This window comes from Hypanus sabinus, unplaced genomic scaffold (genome assembly GCF_030144855.1).
Source record: "Hypanus sabinus isolate sHypSab1 unplaced genomic scaffold, sHypSab1.hap1 scaffold_511, whole genome shotgun sequence".
Taxonomy (NCBI): Eukaryota; Metazoa; Chordata; class Chondrichthyes; order Myliobatiformes; family Dasyatidae; genus Hypanus; species Hypanus sabinus.
In genome coordinates, this window is record NW_026781375.1 from 23942 (window position 1) to 50203 (window position 26262).

General features: G+C 52.0%; 1 protein-coding gene across 1 annotated transcript in view; it reads left to right on the forward strand.

Moving 5' to 3' along the window:
* Positions 1-26262, forward strand: part of LOC132389239 (calcium-activated potassium channel subunit alpha-1-like) — a 237099-nt gene that overhangs the window by 11373 nt on the left and 199464 nt on the right. Inside the window, exons 2-5 of the mRNA XM_059961733.1 lie at positions 1342-1417; positions 2896-2971; positions 5915-6085; positions 14654-14745. Of these exons, the coding sequence (XP_059817716.1) occupies positions 1342-1417; positions 2896-2971; positions 5915-6085; positions 14654-14745 (415 nt within the window). The remainder of the gene's footprint in view (positions 1-1341; positions 1418-2895; positions 2972-5914; positions 6086-14653; positions 14746-26262) is intronic.

Sequence of the window (26262 nt, forward strand, 5' to 3'; positions counted from 1 at the left end):
CGGTAAGAGATATTACTCCACTCTGTTACGGGGGGATTCCTGAGGCCGAGCCTGACTGCAACGGTAAGCGATATTACTCCACTCTGCAACGGGGGGATTCCTGAGTCCAAGCGTGACTGTATCGGTAAGCAATATTACTCCTCTCTGCAACGGGGGGATATCTGAGGCCGAGCCTGACTGTATCGGTAAGCGATATTACTCCTCTCTGCAACGGGGGGATTCCTGAGGCCCAGCCTGACTCTGTCGGTAAGTGATATTACTCCGTTCTGCAACGGGGTGATTCCCGAGGCCGAGCTTGACTGTATCGGTAAGCGTTATTACTCCTGTCTGCAACGGGGGGGGGGGGGGTGGGGGGGCGGTCCTGAGGCCGAGCCTGACTGTATCGGTTAGCTATATTACTCGTTTCTGCAACGGGGGGATTCAAGAGGCCGAGCGTGTCTCTATCGGTAAGTGATATTACTCCTCTCTGCAACGGGGGGGGGGGGGGGGCGGTCCTGAGTCCAAGCCTGACTGTATCGGTAAGCGATATTACTCCTCTCTGCAAGGGGGGATTCCTGAGGCCGAACGTGACTATCGGTAAGCGATATTACTCCTCTCTGCAACGGGTGGGGGTTCCTTAGGCCGTGCGTGACTCTATCGGTAAGCGATATTACTCCTTTCTGCAATGGGGGGATTCCTGAGGCCGAGCCTGACTGTATCGGTAAGTGATATTACTCCTCTCTGCAACGGGGGGATTCCCGAGGCCGAGCGTGACTCTATCGGTAAGCGATATTACTCCTCTCTGCAACGGGGGGGGGGGTTCCTGAGGCCGAGCCTGACTGTATCGGTAAGTGATATTACTCCTCTCTGCAACGGGGGGGTTCCTGAGGCCGAGCCTGACTGTCAGCATGTCAGTCAGTGGTGCTGACAGAACTGGCTCTTGCCTCCAGTCCTAACAGCCTGACCTTTTCAACCTGATCCAGCACTTAGTTTATCGAAAAATAGGGTCATTCGTCACTCTTAGGCCTCTCTGGTCCCTGGACCTCGCCGTTATGATTTGGCCCATATCCGACCTTTCCAATTCAGCCTGGCATCAATCAGACATTGGAACATCCCTCACTCTCTCCTCCGTCTGTGTCCGCCATGCCTCTCCTTCGGCTCTTCCTCCTCCCGCCACTGCACTCCTCTCCAGTCAGCGGCGAACGCTATTAGCAGAGCGTTATTTGCAGCTCCTTCCCCTCTTCCTGCCTCCGCTCGGCCTGTCCCGCCACTGCACTCCGCTCGGCCACTCCTCTGCAGTCAGCGGCCATCGTTATAGCAGAGCATTATTGGTGAGGTTTTCAGCAGCTTTCTTCCCGGCAGGTCTGAGGTTCCTGAGGACGCTCCGTCTCCTTCAGTTACCTGAAATCCTGCAGTACCTACGGATCCTCAGGAAGCAGTAAGTTGTGTGTCAGCTCATGGGCTGCATAGTGACGGGGGGAGGGTGTAGAGTGCCGGGAGAATGCTCATTGTGTGAGGTCTTTGCTCTCTCTAATCAGAGTCAGCATTACTAACTCCCCCATACTGTACATTGTGTATTGCAGCAGAAAAATTGCTCTAAATTACACAAATAGTGAAAAAGAAAGATATAACAAGGTAGTGTTGGTCCTGCCGAAGGGATTCAGCCTGAAATGTCAACTGTACTTTTTTCCGTAGATGCTGTCTGGCCTGCCTAGTTCCTCCTGCTTTTTGTGTGTGTGTTGCTTGGATTTCCAGCATCTGCAGTTTCTCTTGTTAGTGTTCATGGTTTCATGGATCATTCAGGAATCTGCTGGCACAGGGGATGAATCTGTTCCGAGAACATTGAGTGTGGGTCTTCAGGCTCCTGTCCACCCTCCTAGATGCTTGCAGTGAGGGTCCGTAGTGATGGCCACCTTCTTGGGGCATTGCCTTTTGGAGAGGTCCTTGTTCTTGATGGTGGGGAGTCTGTGATGGAGCTGGCTGAATTTACAACCCTCTGCAGCCTCTTGCAGTCCTGTGCATTGGAGCCTCCCACCAGGTAGTCAGAATGGTCTCTGACAATCCAAATTTCCCTCAAACCCCCCAGCACCAGCCAATCTCAGTACTATTCTGGCACGACCTGCCTGTATAATCAAAGAGCAGCTTTATGAGATTCATTTGTCACTCGTACATTGAAACAACAGTGAATCACGTTATTTGTGTCACCGAGGATGTGCCGGGGGCAGCCCGCAAGTGTTATCTTTCTTCCAGCACCAACACAGCATTCCCGCGGTTTACTGACCCTAACCTGATCGCCAATGGAATGTGCCAGAAATGGAGAGCCCAGAGGAACCCTGCATGGTCACGGGGTGAACGTACAAACCTCTTGCAGACAGCGGCAGAATGTAGCCTGAGTTGGTGGTTCTGTAAAGCGTTAAGGTGGTTACGCTGTGGTGCCGCCGTGGCGCTGGGCCCTCCAGAGGCAAGGCTGCTGCACGTTCTCCTGAATCATTCACTGCCGACAATTGGAATCTAGTCACTTCGGTAGAACGGGCTAAAACGGGGAGAACACAGTGGCACAGAAGGTAGTGCTGCTGCCACCCGGTTTGAACTGGACCCCCGGCTTCGTCTGTGCGGAGTTTGTACGCTCACTCTGTGACCGCGTGAGTTTCCCCCACTATCCAGTGACGGGAGGGGCGGTTAATTTCCCCAGTTGTATCGGCCCGGGGAAGAGTTGTGGGACTGTGGGGAGACAGTATGAATGGACGAGCACAGACGCGGTAGGCCGAAGGGTTAGCTTCTGTGTTGTGCAGCCCTCCGATCCTGTGAGTTCTGTGGGGAGCGCTGGGTGGACGGTGCCACCGTGTTCCCTTGGCTCTGAGATCTCCTCCCACTTGTTCTTCACCCAGTGTTTCTCAATCTGCTTCCCACCCCCAGCACCAATATCAAACTCGTGAGTCTGCTGTCGGTGTTTGTGGGAGCCTGGCTGACGGCCGCTGGCTTCATCCACACAGTGAGTACCTGTCCATACTCACCGCCCTCTCCCTGGGTGGACTCAGCTGGTGGGGAATTTTAGACACACACACGGTAACAGGCACTTCTGGCCCACGCTGCCCAATCAACCCGTACCCGGGGAGGGGTTAAACTGAGTCACCGGGGGAAGGGAAACAGAGTGATTGGGGCTGAGGGTATACAGGTAAATGCAGTGTGTAGTGAGACTGTGAGGAAGGACAGGCAGATGATAGGGCAAACTTGCAGCCAGTGGGATGAGTTCCAGTGTAAAAGGGAGCCAAGGTCAAAAGGGTGATGAATACAGGACTGAAGGAGTTATATTTGAATGCACACAGAATACAGAATAATAGATGATTTTTGAGGGACCATTAGGGATTGACAGGTATGACGTTGTGGGCATCTCTGAGTCATGTCTGAAAGATGATTATGGTTGGGAGCTTAACATCCAAGGATACACATTGTATCGAAAGGACAGGCAGGTAGGCAGAGGGGGTGGGGTGGCTTTGTTGGCAAAAAAGGAATCAAATCCTTGTAAAGAGGTGAGACAGGATCGGAATATGTCGAATCCTTGTGGGCACAGTTAAGAAAACGCAAAAGTAAAAGATCTGATGGGAGTTACAGAATATATACTAGCCTCCAAATGTAGCCAGGATGTGGGATGCAAATTGCAATGGGAGATAGAAAATGCATGTCAGAAGGGCAATGTTACAATAGTTATGAGCGATTTCAATATACAGAGAGATTAGGAAAAATCAGGTTGGCGCTGGATGCTCAGAGAAGGAATTTGTAGAATGCCTACCTGATGGCTATTTAGAGCAGCTTGTGGTTGAGCCCATTATGGGAAATCAATTCTGGATTGGGTGTTGTGTAATGACTCAGATTTGATAAGGGAGCTTAGGGTAAAGGAACCCTTAGGACACAGCGATTATAATGTAATTGAATTTACCCTGCAGTTTGAGAGGGAGAAGATAAAGTCAGATGTATCAGTATTACAGTGGAGTAAAGGGAATTACAGACACATGAGAGAGGAAGTTGGGCTGAATTGATCAGAGGGGACACTAGCAGGGATGATAGCAGAACAGCAGTAGCTGGAGTTCTGGGGCATTTTGAAGGCACAGGATAGATACAGCCCAAAGATGAAGGGGGTGGAGAGGCAACAGTGGCTGACAAGAGAAGTCAAAGACAACATTGTGTAAAATCAAAAGAGGGGTCAATAGAACAAAAACTAATGGGAAGCAAGAGGATTGTGAAGCTTTTAAAAATCAACAGAAAACAACTAAAAGGCCATAAGGCAGGAAAAGGTGAAAAATGAAGGTAAGATGGCCAATAAAATCAAAGAGGGTACCAAAAGATTTTTCAGATATATGAACGGTGAAAGACAGGTGAGAGTGAATATCAGACTGCTGGAAAACAATGCTGAAGAGGTAGTAATGCGGGAGAACAAAATAGCAGATGAACTGGATAAGTATATGTTGCATCAGATTTCACTGTGGAAGACACTAGTATGCTGGAAATTTGAGTGTCAAGGGGCAGAAGTGAGTGTCGTTGCTATTACCAAGGAGAAGGTGCTTGTGAAACTGAAAGGTCTGAAGGTAGATAAGTCACCTGGACCAGACGGTGTACACCCCAGAGTTCTGAAAGAGGTGGCTGAAGAGATTGTGGAGGCATTAGTAATGATCTTTCAAGAATCAATGGATTCTGACATGGTCCAGAGGATTGGGAAATTGCAAATATCACTCGACTCTTCAAGAAGAGAGAGAGGCAGAAGAAAGGAAATTATAGACCAGTTAGTCATCAGTGTTTGAGAAGATTTTGGACTTGATTATTAAGGACGTGGTGTTGGGGTACTTGGAGGCTCAGGATCAAATAGGCCAGAGTCATCATGGTTTCCTTAGGGGTAGATCTTGCCTGACAAGTCTGTTGGAATCTTTGAGGAAATAACTTGCAGGATAGACAAGGGAGAGTCAGTGGATGGTGTTAATTTGGATTTTCAGAAGGCCTTTGACAAGATAAGAGCCCGTGGTGATACCAGCATGGATGAAGCATTGCAGGGGGCAAAGAATGGGAATAAAAGCTCAGTGGTAAGAAGAAGGAGGACAATCACAACTGTGAATTGGAGCCCACAATCCACATACCACCTTGATCAAGCGTGCTCTGGCACCCTTCCAACACCATCCGGGGGGGGAGAGAGAGATCATTCAGACACAAGGAAGCAGTGAATGAGAGGGAGAGAGAGGCTGGTAGATGGCGCTAAACATTCTCACACCTCTGCTCCCTCCTCATTTCAATCTTCCTCATCAGTTTAAATGGCGAGATCGTAGAGAGATGGGAGTCGATCATGGACTCATGCCCCACCTCCAGGTTTCCTGGCCTTCAGGCCACATGCTTGGGTTGTGTCCTCGTGATACCCCCTCGGAGATGGCAAAGCGCCAGATCGCCTGATCGGCTTGAAAACACACCGCCAGGGTGTAGCTAATAGGCTCCATTAGGAGCAGAGCTATTTCTGAAATAAAAAAGAGACGTAAAAGAAATGAAGCTAATTGCTCCATAACCATCTTGAGGATGTCTTCCTTGGTAGTTTTGTTTGCTGACACCATCTTCTTCACAGCATTATTAACAGGATACTGGCCCTTTGGCCCATTCAATCCATTCTGACCATAGGTGCCCAATTCCCTGTATTCAACTCATATTCTTTTATGCCCTTCCTCTCCAGGTGCTTTTTAAATGATTTTAACCCACCTGCCTCACCCACTTCCTCACTGCCCTCCATGTGAAAACGTTGCCCCTCAGATCATGGCTCACACCCATGATCCCTTCCCTGGGGAAAACACTGTGACCAAGCATCTTATCTACTCACCTCACAATCTTATAAGCCTCTATAAGTTCACCATTCACCCTCCCTGGTTCCCAGCGGATCACTAGTGAACCTGTTCTGTACTTCCAGATTGAGAATTCCGGAGATCCCTGGAGGAAGGAGGACAACAGCCACCAGCTGACCTACTGGCAATGCGTCTACCTACTCCTGGTCACCATGTCGACCGTCGGCTTTGGTGACCTGACTGCCAGGACCACCCTCGGCCAGGTCTTCATGGCCTTCTTCATCATCCTAGGCATGGTAAGCCTACAATTGCGCAGCGACCGCCTGGGGAACCCACGGGCCCTGCCCGTCTGCGCCAAGGAGGAAGGATCAACATAGTCCATCATCACCCAGCCTCTCCCCGACGTCCCAACACTGCCAGCAGGAGCCAAGCTGGCAATGTGCTACCATAAAGATAAAAATTGAATATTAACCTTATTTTATTGTGCGTACATGGAAACATACAGTGAAATGTGTCGTTAGTGTCAACGACCAACCCAATCCACAGGGCTTGGCACAAGTGTCCAGCACCAACAAAGCATGTCCATGATTTGCTGATCCTAACCACAGCCTTTGGACTGTGGGGGGAAGCTGGAGTACCTGGGAGGAGAGCCACGTGGTCATGGGGAGAACGTGCAGACAGCAGCAGGAATTGAACCCGTGTCACTGGCATTGTGAAACGTTGTACTAACGGCCATGACACTGCACTGCCCTATATCACTTGGACAATAAACTGATACTTTGTTTATAGACCAAAAGACTGTAAGACATAGGGGCAGAATTAGGCCATTCAGACCATTGAGTTTGCTCCACCATTCCATCATGGCTGATTTGTTATCCCTCTCAACCCCATTCTCCTGCCTTCTCCCCATAACCCTTGCCCCCTGGTTACTCTTAGGCTATCTCTATTATGGCCACCCTCAGTCAGGTCTTAGGTGTAAGGTAAATTTTGATCTCAGGAAATGCCCACACACAAGAAGACCAGTTTGCCAAGCTGACAAATGGAGTGCAAAAGCCCTTTGGCTGGCAGTTGCCTGGTAATGAGGGACTCAAAACAGTGAGAACCTGGTCCCCAGAGGCATTACACCCAACAACATCACTGACACCAGCCACAGAGATCCCCTGGTCACGGCAGGAAGGGGAGGTGAAGGGGCAGATCCCCTGGTCACAGCAGGAAGGGGAGATGAAGGGGCAGAGATACCCTGGTCACAGCAGGAAGGGGTGGTGAAGGGGCAGAGATCCCCTGGTCACAGCAGGAAGGGGAGATGAAGGGGCAGAGATCCCCTGGTCACAGCAGGAAGGGGAGGTGAAGGGGCAGAGATATCCTGGTCACAGCAGGAAGGGGAGGTGAAGGGGCAGAGATCCCCTGGTCACAGCAGGAAGGGGAGGTGAAGGGGCAGAGATATCCTGGTCACAGCAGGAAGGGGAGGTGAAGGGGCAGAGATCCCCTGGTCACAGCAGGAAGGGGAGGTGAAGGGGCAGAGATCCCCTGGTCACAGCAGGAAGGGGAGATGAAGGGGCAGAGATACCCTGGTCACAGCAGGAAGGGGTGGTGAAGGGGCAGAGATCCCCTAGTCACAGCAGGAAGGGGAGATGAAGGGGCAGAGATCCCCTGGTCACAGCAGGAAGGGGAGGTGAAGGGGCAGAGATATCCTGGTCACAGCAGGAAGGGGAGGTGAAGGGGCAGAGATCCCCTGGTCACAGCAGGAAGGGGTGGTGAAGGGGCAGAGATCCCCTGGTCACAGCAGGAAGGGGTGGTGAAGGGGCAGAGATGCCCTGTTAACAACAGGAAGGGGAGGTGAAGGGGCAGAGATCCCCTGGTCACAGCAGGAAGGGGCAGAGATCCCCTGGTCACAGCAGGAACGGGCAGAGATACCCTGGTCACAGCAGGAAGGGGTGGTGAAGGGGCAGAGATCCCCTGGTCACAGCAGGAAGGGGCAGAGATCCCCTGGTCACAGCAGGAATGGGCAGAGATACCCTGGTCACAGCAGGAAGGGGAGGTGAAGGGGCAGAGATCCCCTGGTCACAGCAGGAAGGGGAGGTGAAGGGGCAGAGATCCCCTGGTCACAGCAGGAAGGGGCAGAGATCCCCTGGTCCCAGCAGGAAGGGGAGGTGAAGGGGCAGAGATACCCTGGTCACAGCAGGAATGGGCAGAGATACCCTGGTCACAGCAGGAAGGGGAGGTGAAGGGGCAGAGATCCCCTGGTCCCAGCAGGAAGGGGAGGTGAAGGGGCAGAGATACCCTGGTCACAGCAGGAAGGGGAGAGAAAAGGGGCAGAGATCCCCTGGTCACAGCAGGAAGGGGAGGTGAAGGGGCAGAGATACACTGGTCACAGCAGGAAGGGGAGGTGAAGGGGCAGAGATACCCTGGTCACAGCAGGAAGGGGTGGTGAAGGGGCAGAGATACCCTGGTCACAGCAGGAAGGGGAGGTGAAGGGGCAGAGATCCCCTGGTCACAGCAGGAAGGGGTGGTGAAGGGGCAGAGATCCCCTGGTCACAGCAGGAAGGGGAAGTGAAGGGGCAGAGATATCCTGGTCACAGCAGGAAGGGGAGGTGAAGGGGCAGAGATCCCCTGGTCGAAGCAGGAAGGGGAGGTGAAGGGGCAGAGATCCCCTGGTCACAGCAGGAACGGGCAGAGATACCCTGGTCACAGCAGGAAGGGGTGGTGAAGGGGCAGAGATCCCCTGGTCGAAGCAGGAAGGGGAGGTGAAGGGGCAGAGATCCCCTGGTCACAGCAGGAAGGGGAGGTGAAGGGGCAGAGATCCCCTGCTCACAGCAGGAAGGGGAGGTGAAGGGGCAGAGATACCCTGGTCACAGCAGGAAGGGGAGGTGAAGGGGCAGAGATCCCCTGGTCACAGCAGGAAGGGGAGATGAAGGGGCAGAGATCCCCTGGTCACAGCAGGAAGGGGAGGTGAAGGGGCAGAGATCCCCTGGTCACAGCAGGAAGGGGAGGTGAAGGGGCAGAGATCCCCTGGTCACAGCAGGAAGGGGCAGAGATACCCTGGTCACAGCAGGAAGGGGTGGTGAAGGGGCAGAGATCCCCTGGTCACAGCAGGAAGGGGTGGTGAAGGGGCAGAGATGCCCTGTTCACAACAGGAAGGGGAGGTGAAGGGGCAGAGATCCCCTGGTCACAGCAGGAAGGGGCAGAGATCCCCTGGTCACAGCAGGAACGGGCAGAGATACCCTGGTCACAGCAGGAAGGGGTGGTGAAGGGGCAGAGATCCCCTGGTCGAAGCAGGAAGGGGAGGTGAAGGGGCAGAGATCCCCTGGTCACAGCAGGAAGGGGAGGTGAAGGGGCAGAGATCCCCTGGTCACAGCAGGAAGGGGAGGTGAAGGGGCAGAGATACCCTGGTCACAGCAGGAAGGGGAGGTGAAGGGGCAGAGATCCGCCGGGTCACAGCAGGAAGGGGAGATGAAGGGGCAGAGATCCCCTGGTCACAGCAGGAAGGGGAGGTGAAGGGGCAGAGATCCCCTGGTCACAGCAGGAAGGGGAGGTGAAGGGGCAGAGATCCCCTGGTCACAGCAGGAAGGGGAGGTGAAGGGGCAGAGATCCCCTGGTCACAGCAGGAAGGGGCAGAGATACCCTGGTCACAGCAGGAAGGGGAGGTGAAGGGGCAGAGATCCCCTGGTCACAGCAGGAAGGGGTGGTGAAGGGGCAGAGATCCCCTGGTCACAGCAGGAAGGGGCAGAGATCCCCTGGTCACAGCAGGAAGGGGAGGTGAAGGGGCAGAGATCCCCTGGTCACAGCAGGAAGGGGCAGAGATACCCTGGTCACAGCAGGAAGGGGAGGTGAAGGGGCAGAGATATCCTGGTCACAGCAGGAAGGGGAGGTGAAGGGGCAGAGATCCCCTGGTCACAGCAGGAAGGGGCAGAGATACCCTGGTCACAGCAGGAAGGGGAGGTGAAGGGGCAGAGATCCCCTGGTCGAAGCAGGAAGGGGAGGTGAAGGGGCAGAGATCCCCTGGTCACAGCAGGAACGGGCAGAGATACCCTGGTCACAGCAGGAAGGGGTGGTGAAGGGGCAGAGATCCCCTGGTCGAAGCAGGAAGGGGAGGTGAAGGGGCAGAGATCCCCTGGTCACAGCAGGAAGGGGAGGTGAAGGGGCAGAGATCCCCTGGTCACAGCAGGAAGGGGAGGTGAAGGGGCAGAGATACCCTGGTCACAGCAGGAAGGGGAGGTGAAGGGGCAGAGATCCCCTGGTCACAGCAGGAAGGGGAGATGAAGGGGCAGAGATCCCCTGGTCACAGCAGGAAGGGGAGGTGAAGGGGCAGAGATCCCCTGGTCACAGCAGGAAGGGGAGGTGAAGGGGCAGAGATCCCCTGGTCACAGCAGGAAGGGGCAGAGATACCCTGGTCACAGCAGGAAGGGGAGGTGAAGGGGCAGAGATCCCCTGGTCACAGCAGGAAGGGGAGGTGAAGGGGCAGAGATCCCCTGGTCACAGCAGGAAGGGGCAGAGATACCCTGGTCACAGCAGGAAGGGGTGGTGAAGGGGCAGAGATATCCTGGTCACAGCAGGAAGGGGCAGAGATCCCCTGGTCACAGCAGGAAGGGGCAGAGATCCCCTGGTCACAGCAGGAAGGGGAGGTGAAGGGGCAGAGATCCCCTGGTCACAGCAGGAAGGGGCAGAGATCCCCTGGTCACAGCAGGAAGGGGAGGTGAAGGGGCAGAGATCCCCTGGTCACAGCAGGAAGGGGCAGAGATACCCTGGTCACAGCAGGAAGGGGAGGTGAAGGGGCAGAGATATCCTGGTCACAGCAGGAAGGGGAGGTGAAGGGGCAGAGATCCCCTGGTCACAGCAGGAAGGGGCAGAGATACCCTGGTCACAGCAGGAAGGGGAGGTGAAGGGGCAGAGATCCCCTGGTCACAGCAGGAAGGGGCAGAGATCCCCTGGTCACAGCAGGAAGGGGAGGTGAAGGGGCAGAGATCCCCTGGTCACAGCAGGAAGGGGAGGTGAAGGGGCAGAGATACCCTGGTCACAGCAGGAAGGGGAGGTGAAGGGGCAGAGATACCCTGGTCACAGCAGGAAGGGGAGGTGAAGGGGCAGAGATACCCTGGTCACAGCAGGAAGGGGAGGTGAAGGGGCAGAGATATCCTGGTCACAGCAGGATGGGGAGGTGAAGGGGCAGAGATCCCCCGGTCACAGCAGGAAGGGGAGGTGAAGGGGCAGAGATCCCCTGGTCACAGCAGGAAGGGGCAGAGATACCCTGGTCACAGCAGGAAGGGGAGGTGAAGGGGCAGAGATCCCCTGGTCACAGCAGGAAGGGGCAGAGATCCCCTGGTCACAGCAGGAAGGGGAGGTGAAGGGGCAGAGATCCCCTGGTCACAGCAGGAAGGGGAGGTGAAGGGGCAGAGATCCCCTGGTCACAGCAGGAAGGGGCACAGATACCCTGGTCACAGCAGGAAGGGGAGGTGAAGGGGCAGAGATCCCCTGGTCACAGCAGGAAGGGGAGGTGAAGGGGCAGAGATCCCCTGGTCACAGCAGGAAGGGGCAGAGATACCCTGGTCACAGCAGGAAGGGGAGGTGAAGGGGCAGAGATCCCCTGGTCACAGCAGGAAGGGGAGGTGAAGGGGCAGAGATCCCCTGGTCACAGCAGGAAGGGGAGGTGAAGGGGCAGAGATCCCCTGGTCACAGCAGGAAGGGGAGGTGAAGGGGCACAGATCCCCTGGTCACAGCAGGAAGTGGAGGTGAAGGGGCAGAGATCCCCTGGTCACAGCAGGAAGTGGAGGTGAAGGGGCAGAGATCCCCTGGTCACAGCAGGAAGGGGAGGTGATGGGGCAGAGATCCCCTGGTCACAGCAGGAAGGGGAGGTGAAGGGGCAGAGATCCCCTGGTCACAGCAGGAAGTGGAGGTGAAGGGGCAGAGATCCCCTGGTCACAGCAGGAAGGGGAGGTGAAGGGGCAGATATCCCCTGGTCACAGCAGGAAGGGGTGGAAATCCCTTGGTGACACCGGGAGCAGAAGAGGAAGGGATGGAGCTGGAAAGTTCAGAGGCTGAATGATCTATTGAGGGTGACTCAGTCCCAACAGCTCCGAGCCTTGAGACATCTCCAAGGCACAGTGAGGAGACTGACAGACAGACAGACATACTTTATTGATCCCGAGGGAAATTGGGTTTTGTTACGGTCGCACCAACCAAGAATAGTGAAGAAATATAGCAATATAAAACCATAAATAATTAAATAATAATAAGTTAATCATGCCCAGTGGAAATTAGTGCAGGACCAGCCTATTGGCTCAGGGTGTCTGACACTCCGAGGGAGGAGTTGTAAAGTTTGATGGCCACAGGTAGGAATGACTTCCTATGACGCTCAGTGTTACATCTCGGTGGAATGAGTCTCTGGCTGAAAGTACTCCTGTGCCTAACCAGTACATTATGGAGTGGATGGGAGACATTGTCCAAGATGGCATGCAACTTGGACAGCATCCTCTTTTCAGACACCACTGTCAGAGAGTCCAGTTCCACCCCACAACATCACTGGCCTTATGAGTGAGTTTGTTGATTCTGTTGGTGTCTGCATGGGAGCGCTTCCAGCTGGATGAGTGCAGCTCGACACCAAGTGGAGCCAGTGAGCTTGCTCACTCATCCCACGCTTTTAATGAACGGATGATTGACATGGACGACCCAGATCTGCTCCCAGTTAGACCTGCATTTCAGGCATGAGGCGGCTAGGATGGAACAAAGGAAAACATCAAAATCTGTAGGAACTGAATCCAGAAACAAAGGTAGAAATGTCTGATTAGTTTGAGTGCTTGCCTTTAACGACTGTACAATATAGCAGGAATATACAGGCCCTTCGGCCCAACCAATCCGTTCTGGCGACAGTGTCCCATATCCCTCCAAGCCCTCTCCCCATGTATCTGTCCAGCTTTTTCTTAAATGATAATATTGTACCTGCCTCTGGCTACTTGTTCCATATACTCACCAATTCATCACCCTCTGCGTGAAACTGTTGCCCTTGTCATCATCATCATTATGCACCATGTTTTATGACATCATCATTATGCACCATGTCGTATGACATGAGTGGGGACCATGACTGTTCTTGGCAGATTTTTCCATTGCCTCCTCCTGGGCAGTGTCTTTACAAGACGGGTGACCCCAGCCATTATCAATACTCTTCAGAGATTGTCTGCCTGGTGTCAGTGGTCACATAACCAGGACTTGTGATATGCACTGGCTGCTCATACGACCATCCACCACCAGCTCCCATGGCTTCACACGACCCTGATCGGGGGCTAAGCAGGTGCTACACCTTGCCCAAGGGTGACCTGCAGGCTAACGGAGGGAAGGAGCGCCTTACACCTCCTTTGGTAGGGACGTACTGTATCACCACCCCACCACCCTAGTTGCCCCTCAGGTCCTTTATAAATCTTTTCCCTCTCACCCTAAACCTATGCCCCCTAGTTTTGGGGGAATGACTGTGACCATCTACCTTGTTAATACTTCTCGTTATCTTAGTCACTTCCAGAAAGATGCCCTTCCAGTTCCCAAGGGATCTCTCTGTCTTTGTCCCAGAGTCCAATGTGGCAGACATAAATTCCACCAGGCAATTGTATTGCTGTGTGCCAGAAGTTGGCTTCCTCCCCCTTCCTTTCCAGTCCTGATGAAAGATCCTGGCTGTTTATTCCCCTCCATAGATGCTGCCTGACCTTCTGAGTTCCTCCTGCTGTAGATTTCCATTGTCTGCAGAATCTCTTGTGTGTGTGTAGAATATGGAAGTTATCAATGTTTCAATCACTATGGTTACCTCCGCTCTCCCCACACCCCACCCCACCCCCACGGTACTTCCATACCTTCCTGGATGGAGTGGGATAGCTGGGGCAGTGAAGGGGGTCTTTCAGAACCAACACCGAAAAAGTAGCCCTCAGCCCAGAAACTGTCTGCCCAAGTCCTCACAGGGACAGGTTTTAGAATGTGGAGGAGGATGAGGTTGAGGTGGGGAAGGGATAGTTACCTCATGAGGGAGGGACAGATGGATGTGATGCTGTGGACAGATGGTGGAGGTTGTTGTGAAGGAGAACTTCCTGGTTCGGGGCAGAGGGTTTGGACAATCTGTTCAATGCTGAGTTGGGCAGTGGTAAGGAACACTAGGGATAAATGGATTATTAACACCTCCCCCACCTCCATTTCCCATTGTTTAATAGTGGCAAATTTTCTCATTTGCATACTTGGGAACTTGTAATGGATGTGACACACAAAAACGCTGATGGAACTCAGCAGCTCAGGCAGCATCAGGTCCCTTGAAGATGAACAACTGTCAGTCTGTCCTGGTTTGTTCACTCCGCTCCATAGATGCAACCTAATTTGCTGAGGCCCTCCAGCATTGATCTGTCCATTTATCTGTCTCTCTGTCTGTCTGTCTGTCTGTCTGTCTCTCTCTCTCTCTCTGTGTCTGACTCAATTGATCTATCTCTCTATCTCACTATCTATCTATCAGTCTGTCTCTCTATCTATCCCTCTATCATTCTGTCTGTCTATATATTTAGGAATATAGCTCAGAAAAGGATCTTCTGGCCCTTGGAGCTGTGTGGCTCCAGCAACCGCACACAACCCCAATTAACCTTAACATAATCACAGGACAATTTACAATCGCCAATTAATCTACCAGGTACATCTTTAGACCAAGGGAGGAAATCAGAGGACCTGGGGAAAACCCAAACCTTCTGCAGGAACTCCATACAGAGGATGCAGAATTAAATTCCAAACTCCAACGTTCTGAGCTGTAATAGTGCAACAATGATTGCTAAGGAACCGTAACCCCTGAGACTTTGTGCGTATTGCACAGACTTCCAACGCCTTACAGAATCCATAATCTCCCCAAACAGGTGTTGTTTGCAAGTCATGTCCCTGAGATTATTGAGCTCATCGGAAGCAATCGCAAGTACACAGGATCATACAGAATAGTCATGGGGAAGAAGTGAGTATTCCCAACAGAGTATTCGTGGGTAGGTGAGTATCTCCAACAGAGTGGTTGTGGGTGATTGAGTATCTCCGACAGAGTGGTCGTGGGTAGGTGATTATCTCCAACAGAGTGGTCATAGGTAGGTGATTATCTCCAACAGAGAGGTCAGGGGTAGGTGAGTATCTCCAACAGAGATGTCGTGGGTAGGTGAGTATCTCCGACAGAGTGGTCGTGGGTAGGTGATTATCTCCAACAGAGAAGTCAGGGGTAGGTGAGTATCTCCGACAGAGTGGTCGTGGGTGACTGCGTATCTCCAACAGAGTGGTCATGGGCAGGTGAGTATCTCCAACAGCGTGTTCGTGGGAAGATGAGTATCTCCAACAGAGAGGTCATGGCGAGGTGAGTATCTCCAACAGAGAGGTCATGGGGAAGTGAGTATCTCCAACAGAGAGGTCATGGGGAAGTGAGTATCTCCAACAGCGTGTTCGTGGGAAGATGAGTATCTCCAACAGAGAGGTCATGGCGAGGTGAGTATCTCCAACAGAGAGGTCATGGGTAGGTGAGTATCTCCAACAGAGTGGTCGTGGGTAGGTGAGTATCTCCAACAGAGAGGTCATGGGTAGGTGAGTATCTCCAACAGAGTCGTCATGGGTAGGTGAGTATCTCCAACAGCTTGTTTGTGGGAAGATGAGTATCTCCAACAGATTCGTCATGGCGAGGTGATTATCTCCAACAGAGTGGTAGTGGGTAGGTGAGTATCTCCAACAGAGTGGTAGTGGGTGACTGCGTATCTCCAACAGAGTGGTCGTCGGTGACTGCGTATCTCCAACAGAGTGGTTGTGTTTAGGTGAGTATCTCCGAAAGAGTGGTTGTGGGTAGGAGAGTATCTCCAACACAGTGGTCATGGGTATGTGAGTATCTCCGACAGAGTGGCCATGGGTAGGTGAGAATCTCCAAAAGAGTGTTCATGGGTAGGTGAGTATCTCCAACAGAGAGGTCGTGGGTGACTGAGTATCTCCAACAGAGAGGTCATGGGTATGTGAGTATCTCTGACAGAGTGGCCATGGGTAGGTAAGAATCTCCAAAAGAGTGTTCATGGGTAGGTGAGTATCTCCAACAGAGAGGTCATGGCGAGGTGAGTATCTCCAACAGAGAGGTCATGGGTAGGTGAGTATCTCCAACAGAGTCGTCATGGGTAGGTGAGTATCTCCAACAGCTTGTTTGTGGGAAGATGAGTATCTCCAACAGATTCGTCATGGCGAGGTGATTATCTCCAACAGAGTGGTAGTGGGTAGGTGAGTATCTCCAACAGAGTGGTAGTGGGTGACTGCGTATCTCCAACAGAGTGGTCGTCGGTGACTGCGTATCTCCAACAGAGTGGTTGTGTTTAGGTGAGTATCTCCGAAAGAGTGGTTGTGGGTAGGAGAGTATCTCCAACACAGTGGTCATGGGTATGTGAGTATCTCCGACAGTGTGGCCATGGGTAGGTGAGAATCTCCAAAAGAGTGTTCATGGGTAGGTGAGTATCTCCAACAGAGAGGTCGTGGGTGACTGAGTATCTCCAACAGAGAGGTCATGGGTATGTGAGTATCTCTGACAGAGTGGCCATGGGTAGGTAAGAATCTCCAAAAGAGTGTTCATGGGTAGGTGAGTATCTCCAACAGAGTGGTCGTGGGTAGGTGAGTATCTCCAACAGAGAGGTCATGGGTAGGTGAGTATCTCCAACAGAGATGTCGTGGGTAGGTGAGTATCTCCGACAGAGTGGTCGTGGTTAGGTGAGTATCTCCATCAGAGAGGTCATGGCGAGGTGAGTATCTCCAACAGAGAGGTCATGGGGAAGTGAGTATTTCCAACAGAGTGGTCGTGTGTGAATGCGTATCTCCAACAGTGTGGTCATAGGTAGGTGATTATCTCCAACAGTGTGGTCGTGGGTGACTGCGTATCTCCAACAGAGTGGTCATAGGTAGGTGATTATCTCCAACAGTGTGGTCGTGGGTAGCTGAGTATCTCCAACAGAGAGGTCATGGGGAAGTGAGTATCTCCAACAGAGTGGTCGTGTGTGAATGCGTATCTCCAACAGATTCGTCATGGCGAGGTGATTATCTCCAACAGAGTGGTAGTGGGTAGGTGAGTATCTCCAACAGAGTGGTCGTGGGAAGATGAGTATCTCCAACAGAGAGGTCATGGGTAGGTGAGTATCTCCAACAGATTCGTCATGGCGAGGTGATTATCTCCAACAGAGTGGTAGTGGGTAGGTGAGTATCTCCAACAGAGTGGTCGTGGGTAGGTGAGTATCTCCAACAGAGTGGTCGTGTTTAGGTGAGTATCTCCGACAGAGTGGTTGTGGGTAGGTGAGTATCTCCGACAGAGTGGTCACAGGTTAGAGTATCTCCAACAGAGTGGTCGTGGGTAGGTGACTATCTCCAACAGATATGTCGTGGGTAGGTGAGTATCTCCGACAGAGTGATCGTGGGTGACTGCGTATCTCCAACAGAGTGGTCATGGGTAGGTCAGTATCTCCGACAGAGTGTTTGTCGGTATGTGATTATCTCCAACAGTGTGGTCGTGGGTAGGTGAGTATCTCCAACAGAGTGGTCATGGGTAGGTGAGTATCTCCAACAGTGTGGTCGTGGGTAGGTGAGTATCTCCAACAGAGTGGTCATGGGTAGGTGAGTATCTCCAACAGAGTCGTCATGGGTAGGTGAGTATCTCCAACAGAGTGGTCATGGGTAGGTGAGTATCTCCAACAGTGTGGTCATGGGTAGGTGAGTATCTCCAACAGAGTGGTCATGGGTAGGTGAGTATCTCCAACAGTGTGGTCATGGGTAGGTGAGTATCTCCAACTTTGTGTTCGTGGGTAGGTGAGTATCTCCGACACAGTGGTCATGGGTAGGTGAGTATCTCCAACTTTGTGTTCGTGGGTAGGTGAGTATCTCCAACAGAGAGGTCGTGGGTGACTGAGTATCTCCAACAGACTGGTCATGGGTAGGTGAGTATCTCCAACAGAGTGGTCGTGGGTGACTGCGTATCTCCAACAGAGTGGTCATGGGTAGGTGATTATCTCCAACAGAGTGGTCATGGGAAGATGAGTATCTCCAACAGAGAGGTCATGGCGAGGTGAGTATCTCCAACAGAGAGGTCATGGGGAAGTGAGTATCTCCAACAGAGTGGTCGTGGGTGAATGCGTATCTCCAACAGAGTGGTCGTGTTTAGGTGAGTATCTCCAACAGAGTGGTCATGGGGAGGTGAGTATCTCCAACAGAGTGTTTGTGGGTAGGTGAGTATCTCTAACAGAGTGGTCATGGGTAGGTGAGTATCTCCAACAGAGTGGTCATTGATAGGTGAGTATCTCCAACAGAGTGGTCACCGGTTAGAGTATCTCCAACAGAGTGGTCGTGGGTAGGTGAGTATCTCCGACAGAGTGGTCGTGGGTAGGTGAGTACCTCCAACAGAGTGGTCGTGGGTGACTGTGTATCTCCAACAGAGTGGTCATAGGTAGGTGATTATCTCCAACAGTGGGGTCGTGGGTAGGTGAGTATCTCCAACAGAGTGGTTATGGGTAGGTGAGTATCTCCGACAGAGTCGTCATGGGTAGCTGAGAATCTCCAACAGAGTCGTCATGGGTAGGTGAGTATCTCCAACAGCGTGTTCGTGGGAAGATGAGTATCTCCAACAGAGAGGTCATGGCGAGGTGAGTATCTCCAACAGAGTGGTCATGGGTAGGTCAGTATCTCCGACAGAGTCGTCATGGGTAGGTGAGAATCTCCAACAGAGTCGTCATGGGTAGGTGAGTATCTCCGACAGAGTGGTCATCGGTAGGTGAGTATCTCCAACAGAGTGGTCATCGGTAGGTGAGTATCTCCAACACAGTGGTCATGGGTAGGTGAGTATCTCCAACTTTGTGGTCGTGGGTAGGTGAGTATCTCCAACAGACTTGTCGTGGGTAGGTGAGTATCCCCAACGGAGTGGTAGTGGGTTTGTGAGTATCTCCAACAGCGTGTTCGTGGGAAGATGTGTATCTCCAACAGAGAGGTCATGGGTAGGTGACTATCTCCAACAGATATGTCGTGGGTAGGTGAGTATCTCCGACAGAGTGGTCATGGGTAGGTGAGTACCTCCAACAGAGTGGTCATAGGTAGGTGAGTATCTCCAACAGATATGTCGTGGGTAGGTGAGTATCCACAACAGAGAGGTCATGGGTAGGTGACTATCTCCAACAGATTTGTCGTGGGTAGGTGAGTATCTCCAACAGTGTGGTCGTGGGTAGGTGTGTATCTCCAACAGAGTGGTTATGGGTAGTAGAGTATCTCCAACAGCGTGTTCGTGGGAAGATGAGTATCTCCAACAGAGAGGTCGTGGGTAGGTGAGTATCTCCAACAGAGTGGTCCTGGAAAGATGTGTATCTCCAACTTTGAGGTCATTGGTAGGTGAGTATCTCCAACAGAGAGGTCGTGGGTAGGTGAGTATCTCCAAAAGAGTGTTCATGGGAAGGTGAGTATCTCCAACAGAGTGTTCGTGGGTAGGTGAGTATCTCCAACAGAGTGTTCGTGGGTAGGTGAGTATCTCCAACAGAGTTGTCATGGATAGGTGAGTATCTCCAACAGAGTGTTCGTGGGTAGGTGAGTATCTCCAACAGAGAGGTCGTGGGTGACTGAGTATCACCAACAGACTGGTCATGGGTAGGTGAGTATATACAACAGAGTGGTCGTGGGTGACTGCGTATCTCCAACAGAGTGGTCATGGGTAGGTGATTATCTCCAACAGTGTGGTCGTGGGTAGCTGAGTATCTCCAACAGAGTGGTCATGGGAAGATGAGTATCTCCAACAGAGAGGTCATGGCGAGGTGAGTATCTCCAACAGAGAGGTCATGGGGAAGTGAGTATCTCCAACAGAGTGGTCGTGGGTGAATGCGTATCTCCAACAGAGTGGTCATGGGGAGGTCAGTATCTCCGACAGTGTTCGTGGGTAGGAGATTATCTCCAACAGTGTGGTCGTGGATAGGTGAGTATCTCCAACAGAGTGGTCGTGGGTAGGTGAGTATCTCTAACAGAGTGGTCATGGGTAGGTGAGTACCTCCAACATGTGGTCATGGGTAGGTGAGTATCTCCAACAGAGTGTTTGTGGGTAGGGGAGTATCTCCAACAGAGAGGTCATGGGTGACTGAGTATCTCCAACAGAGTGGTCGTGGGTGACTGCATATCTCCAACAGAGTGGTCGTGGGTGACTGCATACCTCCAACATGTGGTCATGGGTAGGTGAGTATCTCCAACAGAGTGGTCGTGGGGGACTGCGTATCTCCAGCAGAGAGGTCATGGCGAGGTGAGTATCTCCAACAGAGTGGTCATGGGTAGGTGAGTACCTCCAACATGTGGTCATGGGTAGGTGAGTATCTCCAACAGAGTGGTCACAGGTTAGAGTATCTCCAAAAGAGTGGTCGTGGGTAGGTGACTATGTCCAACAGATATGTCGTGGGTAGGTGAGTATCTCCGACAGAGTGGTCGTGGGTAGGTGAGTATCTCCAACAGAGTGGTCGTGGGTGACTGCGTATCTCCAACAGAGTGGTCATAGGTAGGTGATTATCTCCAACAGTGTGGTCGTGGGTAGGTGAGTATCTCCAACAGAGTGGTTATGGGTAGGTCAGTATCTCCGACAGAGTGTTTGTCGGTATGTGATTATCTCCAACAGTGTGGTCGTAGGTAGGTGAGTATCTCCAACAGAGTGGTCATGGGTAGTTGTGTATTTCCTACAGTGTGGTTGTGGGTGACTGAGTATCTCCAACAGAGTCGTCATGGGTAGCTGAGTATCTCCAACAGAGTGGTCATGGGTAGCTGAGTATCTCCGATACAGTGGTCATGGGTAGGTGAGTATCTCCAACTTTATGGTCGTGGGTAGGTGAGTATCTCCAACAGACTTGTCGTGGGTAGGTGAGTATCTCCAACAGAGTATTCGTGGGTCGGTGAGTATCTCCAACAGAGAGGTCGTGGGTGACTGAGTATCTCCAACAGCCTGTTCGTGGGAAGATGAGTATCTCCAACAGAGAGGTCAAGGCGAGTTGAGTATTTCCAACAGAGTGATCATGCGTGAAAGCGTATCTCCAACAGTGTGGTCGTGGGTAAGTGAGTTTCTCCAACTGAGTGATCATGGGTAGGTGACTGCCTCCAACAGAGTCGTCATGGGTAGGTGAGTATCTCCAACAGAGTGGTCGTCGGTAGGAGAGTATCTCCAAAAGAGTGGTTGTGGGTAGGTGAGTATCTCCAACAAAGTGGTCGCGTGCACTTGTGTATTCCCTACAGAGTGGTCTTGCGTGACTGAGTATCTCCAACAGAGTGGTCATGGGTAGTTGTGTATTCCCTACAGAGTGGTTGTGGGTGACTGAGTATCTCCAACAGAGTCGTCATGGGTAGGTGTGTATCTCCAACAGAGTGGTCATGGGTAGCTGAGTATCTCCGACACAGTGGTCATGGGTAGGTGAGTATCTCCAACTTTGTGGTCGTGTGTAGGTGAGTATCTCCAACAGTGTGGTCGTGGGTAGGTGTGTATCTCCAACAGAGTGGTCATGGGTAGCTGAGTATCTCCGACACAGTGGTCATGGGTAGGTGAGTATCTCCAACTTTGTGGTCGTGGGTAGGTGAGTATCTCCAACTTTGTGGTCGTGGGTAGGTGAGTATCCCCAACGGAGTGGTCGTGGGTTTGTGAGTATCTCCAACAGCCTGTTCGTGGGAAGATGAGTATCTCCAACAGAGAGGTCATGGCGAGGTGAGTACCTCTAACAGAGAGGTCATGGGTAGGTGATTATCTCCAACAAAGTGGTCGTGGGTAAGTGAGTTTCTCCAACTGAGTGATCATGGGTAGGTGACTGCCTCCAACAGAGTCGTCATGGGTAGGTGATTATCTCCAACAGTGTGGTCGTTCGTCAGTGAGTTTCTCCAACAGAGTGGTCATGGGTAGGTGAGTATCTCCAACAGAGTCGTCATGGGTAGGTAAGTATCTCCAACAGAGTGGTCATCGGTAGGTGAGTATCTCCAACAGTGTGGTCGTGGGTAGTTGTGTATTTCCTACAGAGTGGTTCTGGGTGACTGAGTATCTCCAACAGTGTGGTCGTGGGTAGGTGAGTATCTCCAACAGAGTGGTCGCGTGCACTTGTGTATTCCCTACAGAGTGGTCGTGGGTGACTGAGTATCTCCGACACAGTGGTCCTGGGAAGGTGTGTATCTCCAACTTTGAGGTCATTGGTAGGTGAGTACCTCTAACAGAGAGGTCGAGGGTAGGTGAGTATCTCCAAAAGAGTGTTCATGGGTAGGTGAGTATCTCCAACAGAGTGGTCATGGGTAGGTGAGTATCTCCAACAGAGTCGTCATGGGTAGGTGAGTATCTCCAACTGAGTGGTCATGGGTAGGTGAGTATCTCCAATAGAGTCGTCATGGGTAGGTGAGTATCTCCAACAGAGTCGTCATGGGTAGGTGAGTATCTCCAACTGAGTGGTCATGGGTAGGTGAGTATCTCCAACAGAGTCGTCATGGGTAGGTGAGTATCTCCAACAGAGTGGTCGTGGGTGACTGAGTATCTCCAACAGACTGGTCATGGGTAGGTGAGTATCTCCAACAGAGTGGTCATGGGTAGGTGAGTATCTCCAACAGTGTGGTCATCGGTAGGTGAGTATCTCCAACAGTGTGGTCGTGGGTAGTTGTGTATTTCCTACAGAGTGGTTGTGGGTGACTGAGTATCTCGAACAGTGTGGTCGTGGGTAGGTGAGTATCTCCAACAGAGTGGTCATGGGTAGGTGAGTTCCTCCAACAGAGTCGTCATGGGTAGGTGAGTATCTCCAACAGAGTGGTCGCGTGCACTTGTGTATTCCCTACAGAGTGGTCGTGGGTGACTGAGTATCTCCGACACAGTGGTCCTGGGAAGGTGTGTATCTCCAACTTTGAGGTCATTGGTAGGTGAGTATCTCCAACAGAGAGGTCGTGGGTAGGTGAGTATCTCCAAAAGAGTGTTCATGGGTAGGTGAGTATCTCCAACAGTGTGGTCGTGGGTCGGTGAGTTTCACCAACAGAGTGGTCATGGGTAGGTGAGTATCTCCAACAGAGTCGTCATGGGTAGGAGACTATCTCCAACAGAGTGGTCGTGTTTAGGTGAGTATCTCCAACAGAGTGGTCATGGGGAGGTCAGTATCTCCGACAGACTGTTCGTGGGTAGGTGATTATCTCCAACAGTGTGGTCATGGGTAGGTGATTACCTCCAACATGTGGTCATGGGTAGGTGAGTATCTCCAACAGAGTGGTCATAGGTTAGAGTATCTCCAACAGAGTGGTCGTGGGTAGGTGAGTGCCTCCAACAGAGTCGTCATGGGTAGGTGAGTATCTCCAACAGAGTGGTCGTCGGTAGGAGAGTATCTCCAAAAGAGTGGTCGTGGGTAGGTGAGTATCTCCAACAGAGTGTTCGTGGGTAGGTGAGTATCCAGAACAGAGAGGTCATGGGTAGGTGAGTATCTCCAACAGAGTGGTCATCGGTAGGTGAGTATCTCCAACAGAGTGGTCGCATGCACTTGTGTATTCCCTACAGAGTGGTCGTGCGTGACTGAGTATCTCCGACACAGTGGTCCTGGGAAGGTGTGTATCTACAACTTTGAGGTCATTGGTAGGTGAGTATCTCCAACAGAGAGGTCGAGGGTAGGTGAGTATCTCCAAAAGAGTGTTCATGGGTAGGTGAGTATCTCCAACAGAGTGTTCGCGGGTAGGTGAGTATCCAGAACAGAGAGGTCATGGGTAGGTGAGTATCTCCAACAGAGTGGTCATCGGTAGGTGAGTATCTCCAACAGAGTGGTCGCATGCACTTGTGTATTCCCTACAGAGTGGTCGTGCGTGACTGAGTATCTCCAACAGAGTCGTCATGGGTAGGTGAGTATCTCCAACAGAGTGGTCATGGGTAGGTGAGTATCTCCAACAGAGTCGTCATGGGTAGGAGACTATCTCCAAAAGTGTGGTCATGTTTAGGTGAGTATCTCCAACAGAGTGGTCATGGGGAGGTCAGTATCTCCGACAGAGTGTTCGTGGGTAGGTGATTATCTCCAACAGTGTGGTCGTGGGTAGCTGAGTATCTCCAACAGGGTGGTCCTGGGCAGGTGAGTATCTCCAACAGCGTGTTCGTGGGAAGATGAGTATCTCCAACAGAGAGGTCAACGCGAGGTGAGTATCTCCAACAGAGTCATCATGGGTAGGTGAGTATCTCCAACAGAGTGGTCATCGGTAGGTGAGTATCTCCAACAGCGTGTTCGTGGGAAAATGAGTATCTCCAACAGAGAGGTCATGGCGAGGTGAGTATCTCCAACAGAGTCATCATGGGTAGGTGAGTATCTCCAACAGAGTGGTCATCGGTAGGTGAGTATCTCCGACACAGTGGTCGTGGGTAGTTGGGTATTTCCTACAGAGTGGTTCTGGGTGACTGAGTATCTCCAACAGAGTCGTCATGGGTAGCTGAGTATCTCCAACAGAGTGGTCATGGGTAGCTGAGTATCTCCGACACAGTGGTCATGGGTAGGTGAGTATCTCCAACTTTATGGTCGTGGGTAGGTGAGTATCTCCAACAGACTTGTCGTGGGTAGGTGAGTATCTCCAACAGAGTATTCGTGGGTCGGTGAGTATCTCCAACAGAGAGGTCGTGGGTGACTGAGTATCTCCAACAGCCTGTTCGTGGGAAGATGAGTATCTCCAACAGAGAGGTCAAGGCGAGTTGAGTATCTCCAACAGAGTGATCATGCGTGAAAGCGTATCTCCAACAGTGTGGTCGTGGGTAAGTGAGTTTCTCCAACTGAGTGATCATGGGTAGGTGACTGCCTCCAACAGAGTCGTCATGGGTAGGTGAGTATCTCCAACAGAGTGGTCGTCGGTAGGAGAGTATCTCCAAAAGAGTGGTTGTGGGTAGGTGAGTATCTCCAACAAAGTGGTCGCGTGCACTTGTGTATTCCCTACAGAGTGGTCTTGCGTGACTGAGTATCAACAACAGAGTGGTCATGGGTAGTTGTGTATTCCCTACAGAGTGGTTGTGGGTGACTGAGTATCTCCAACAGAGTCGTCATGGGTAGGTGTGTATCTCCAACAGAGTGGTCATGGGTAGCTGAGTATCTCCGACACAGTGGTCATGGGTAGGTGAGTATCTCCAACTTTGTGGTCGTGTGTAGGTGAGTATCTCCAACAGTGTGGTCGTGGGTAGGTGTGTATCTCCAACAGAGTGGTCATGGGTAGCTGAGTATCTCCGACACAGTGGTCATGGGTAGGTGAGTATCTCCAACTTTGTGGTCGTGGGTAGGTGAGTATCTCCAACTTTGTGGTCGTGGGTAGGTGAGTATCTCCAACAGACTTGTCGTGGGTAGGTGAGTATCCCCAACGGAGTGGTCGTGGGTTTGTGAGTATCTCCAACAGCCTGTTCGTGGGAAGATGAGTATCTCCAACAGAGAGGTCAAGGCGAGGTGAGTACCTCTAACAGAGAGGTCATGGGGAAGTGAGTATCTCCAACAAAGTGGTCGTGGGTGAATGCGTATCTCCAACAGAGAGGTCATGGGTAGGTGATTATCTCCAACAGTGTGGTCGTTCGTCGGTGAGTTTCTCCAACAGAGTGGTCATGGGTAGGTGAGTATCTCCAACAGAGTCGTCATGGGTAGGTAAGTATCTCCAACAGAGTGGTCATCGGTAGGTGAGTATCTCCAACAGTGTGGTCGTGGGTAGTTGTGTATTTCCTACAGAGTGGTTCTGGGTGACTGAGTATCTCCAACAGTGTGGTCGTGGGTAGGTGAGTATCTCCAACAGAGTGGTCGTCGGTAGGAGAGTATCTCCAAAAGAGTGGTTGTGGGTAGGTGAGTATCTCCAACAAAGTGGTCGCGTGCACTTGTGTATTCCCTACAGAGTGGTCTTGCGTGACTGAGTATCAACAACAGAGTGGTCATGGGTAGTTGTGTATTCCCTACAGAGTGGTTGTGGGTGACTGAGTATCTCCAACAGAGTCGTCATGGGTAGGTGTGTATCTCCAACAGAGTGGTCATGGGTAGCTGAGTATCTCCGACACAGTGGTCATGGGTAGGTGAGTATCTCCAACTTTGTGGTCGTGTGTAGGTGAGTATCTCCAACAGTGTGGTCGTGGGTAGGTGTGTATCTCCAACAGAGTGGTCATGGGTAGCTGAGTATCTCCGACACAGTGGTCATGGGTAGGTGAGTATCTCCAACTTTGTGGTCGTGGGTAGGTGAGTATCTCCAACTTTGTGGTCGTGGGTAGGTGAGTATCTCCAACAGACTTGTCGTGGGTAGGTGAGTATTCCCAACGGAGTGGTCGTGGGTTTGTGAGTATCTCCAACAGCCTGTTCGTGGGAAGATGAGTATCTCCAACAGAGAGGTCAAGGCGAGGTGAGTACCTCTAACAGAGAGGTCATGGGGAAGTGAGTATCTCCAACAAAGTGGTCGTGGGTGAATGCGTATCTCCAACAGAGAGGTCATGGGTAGGTGATTATCTCCAACAGTGTGGTCGTTCGTCGGTGAGTTTCTC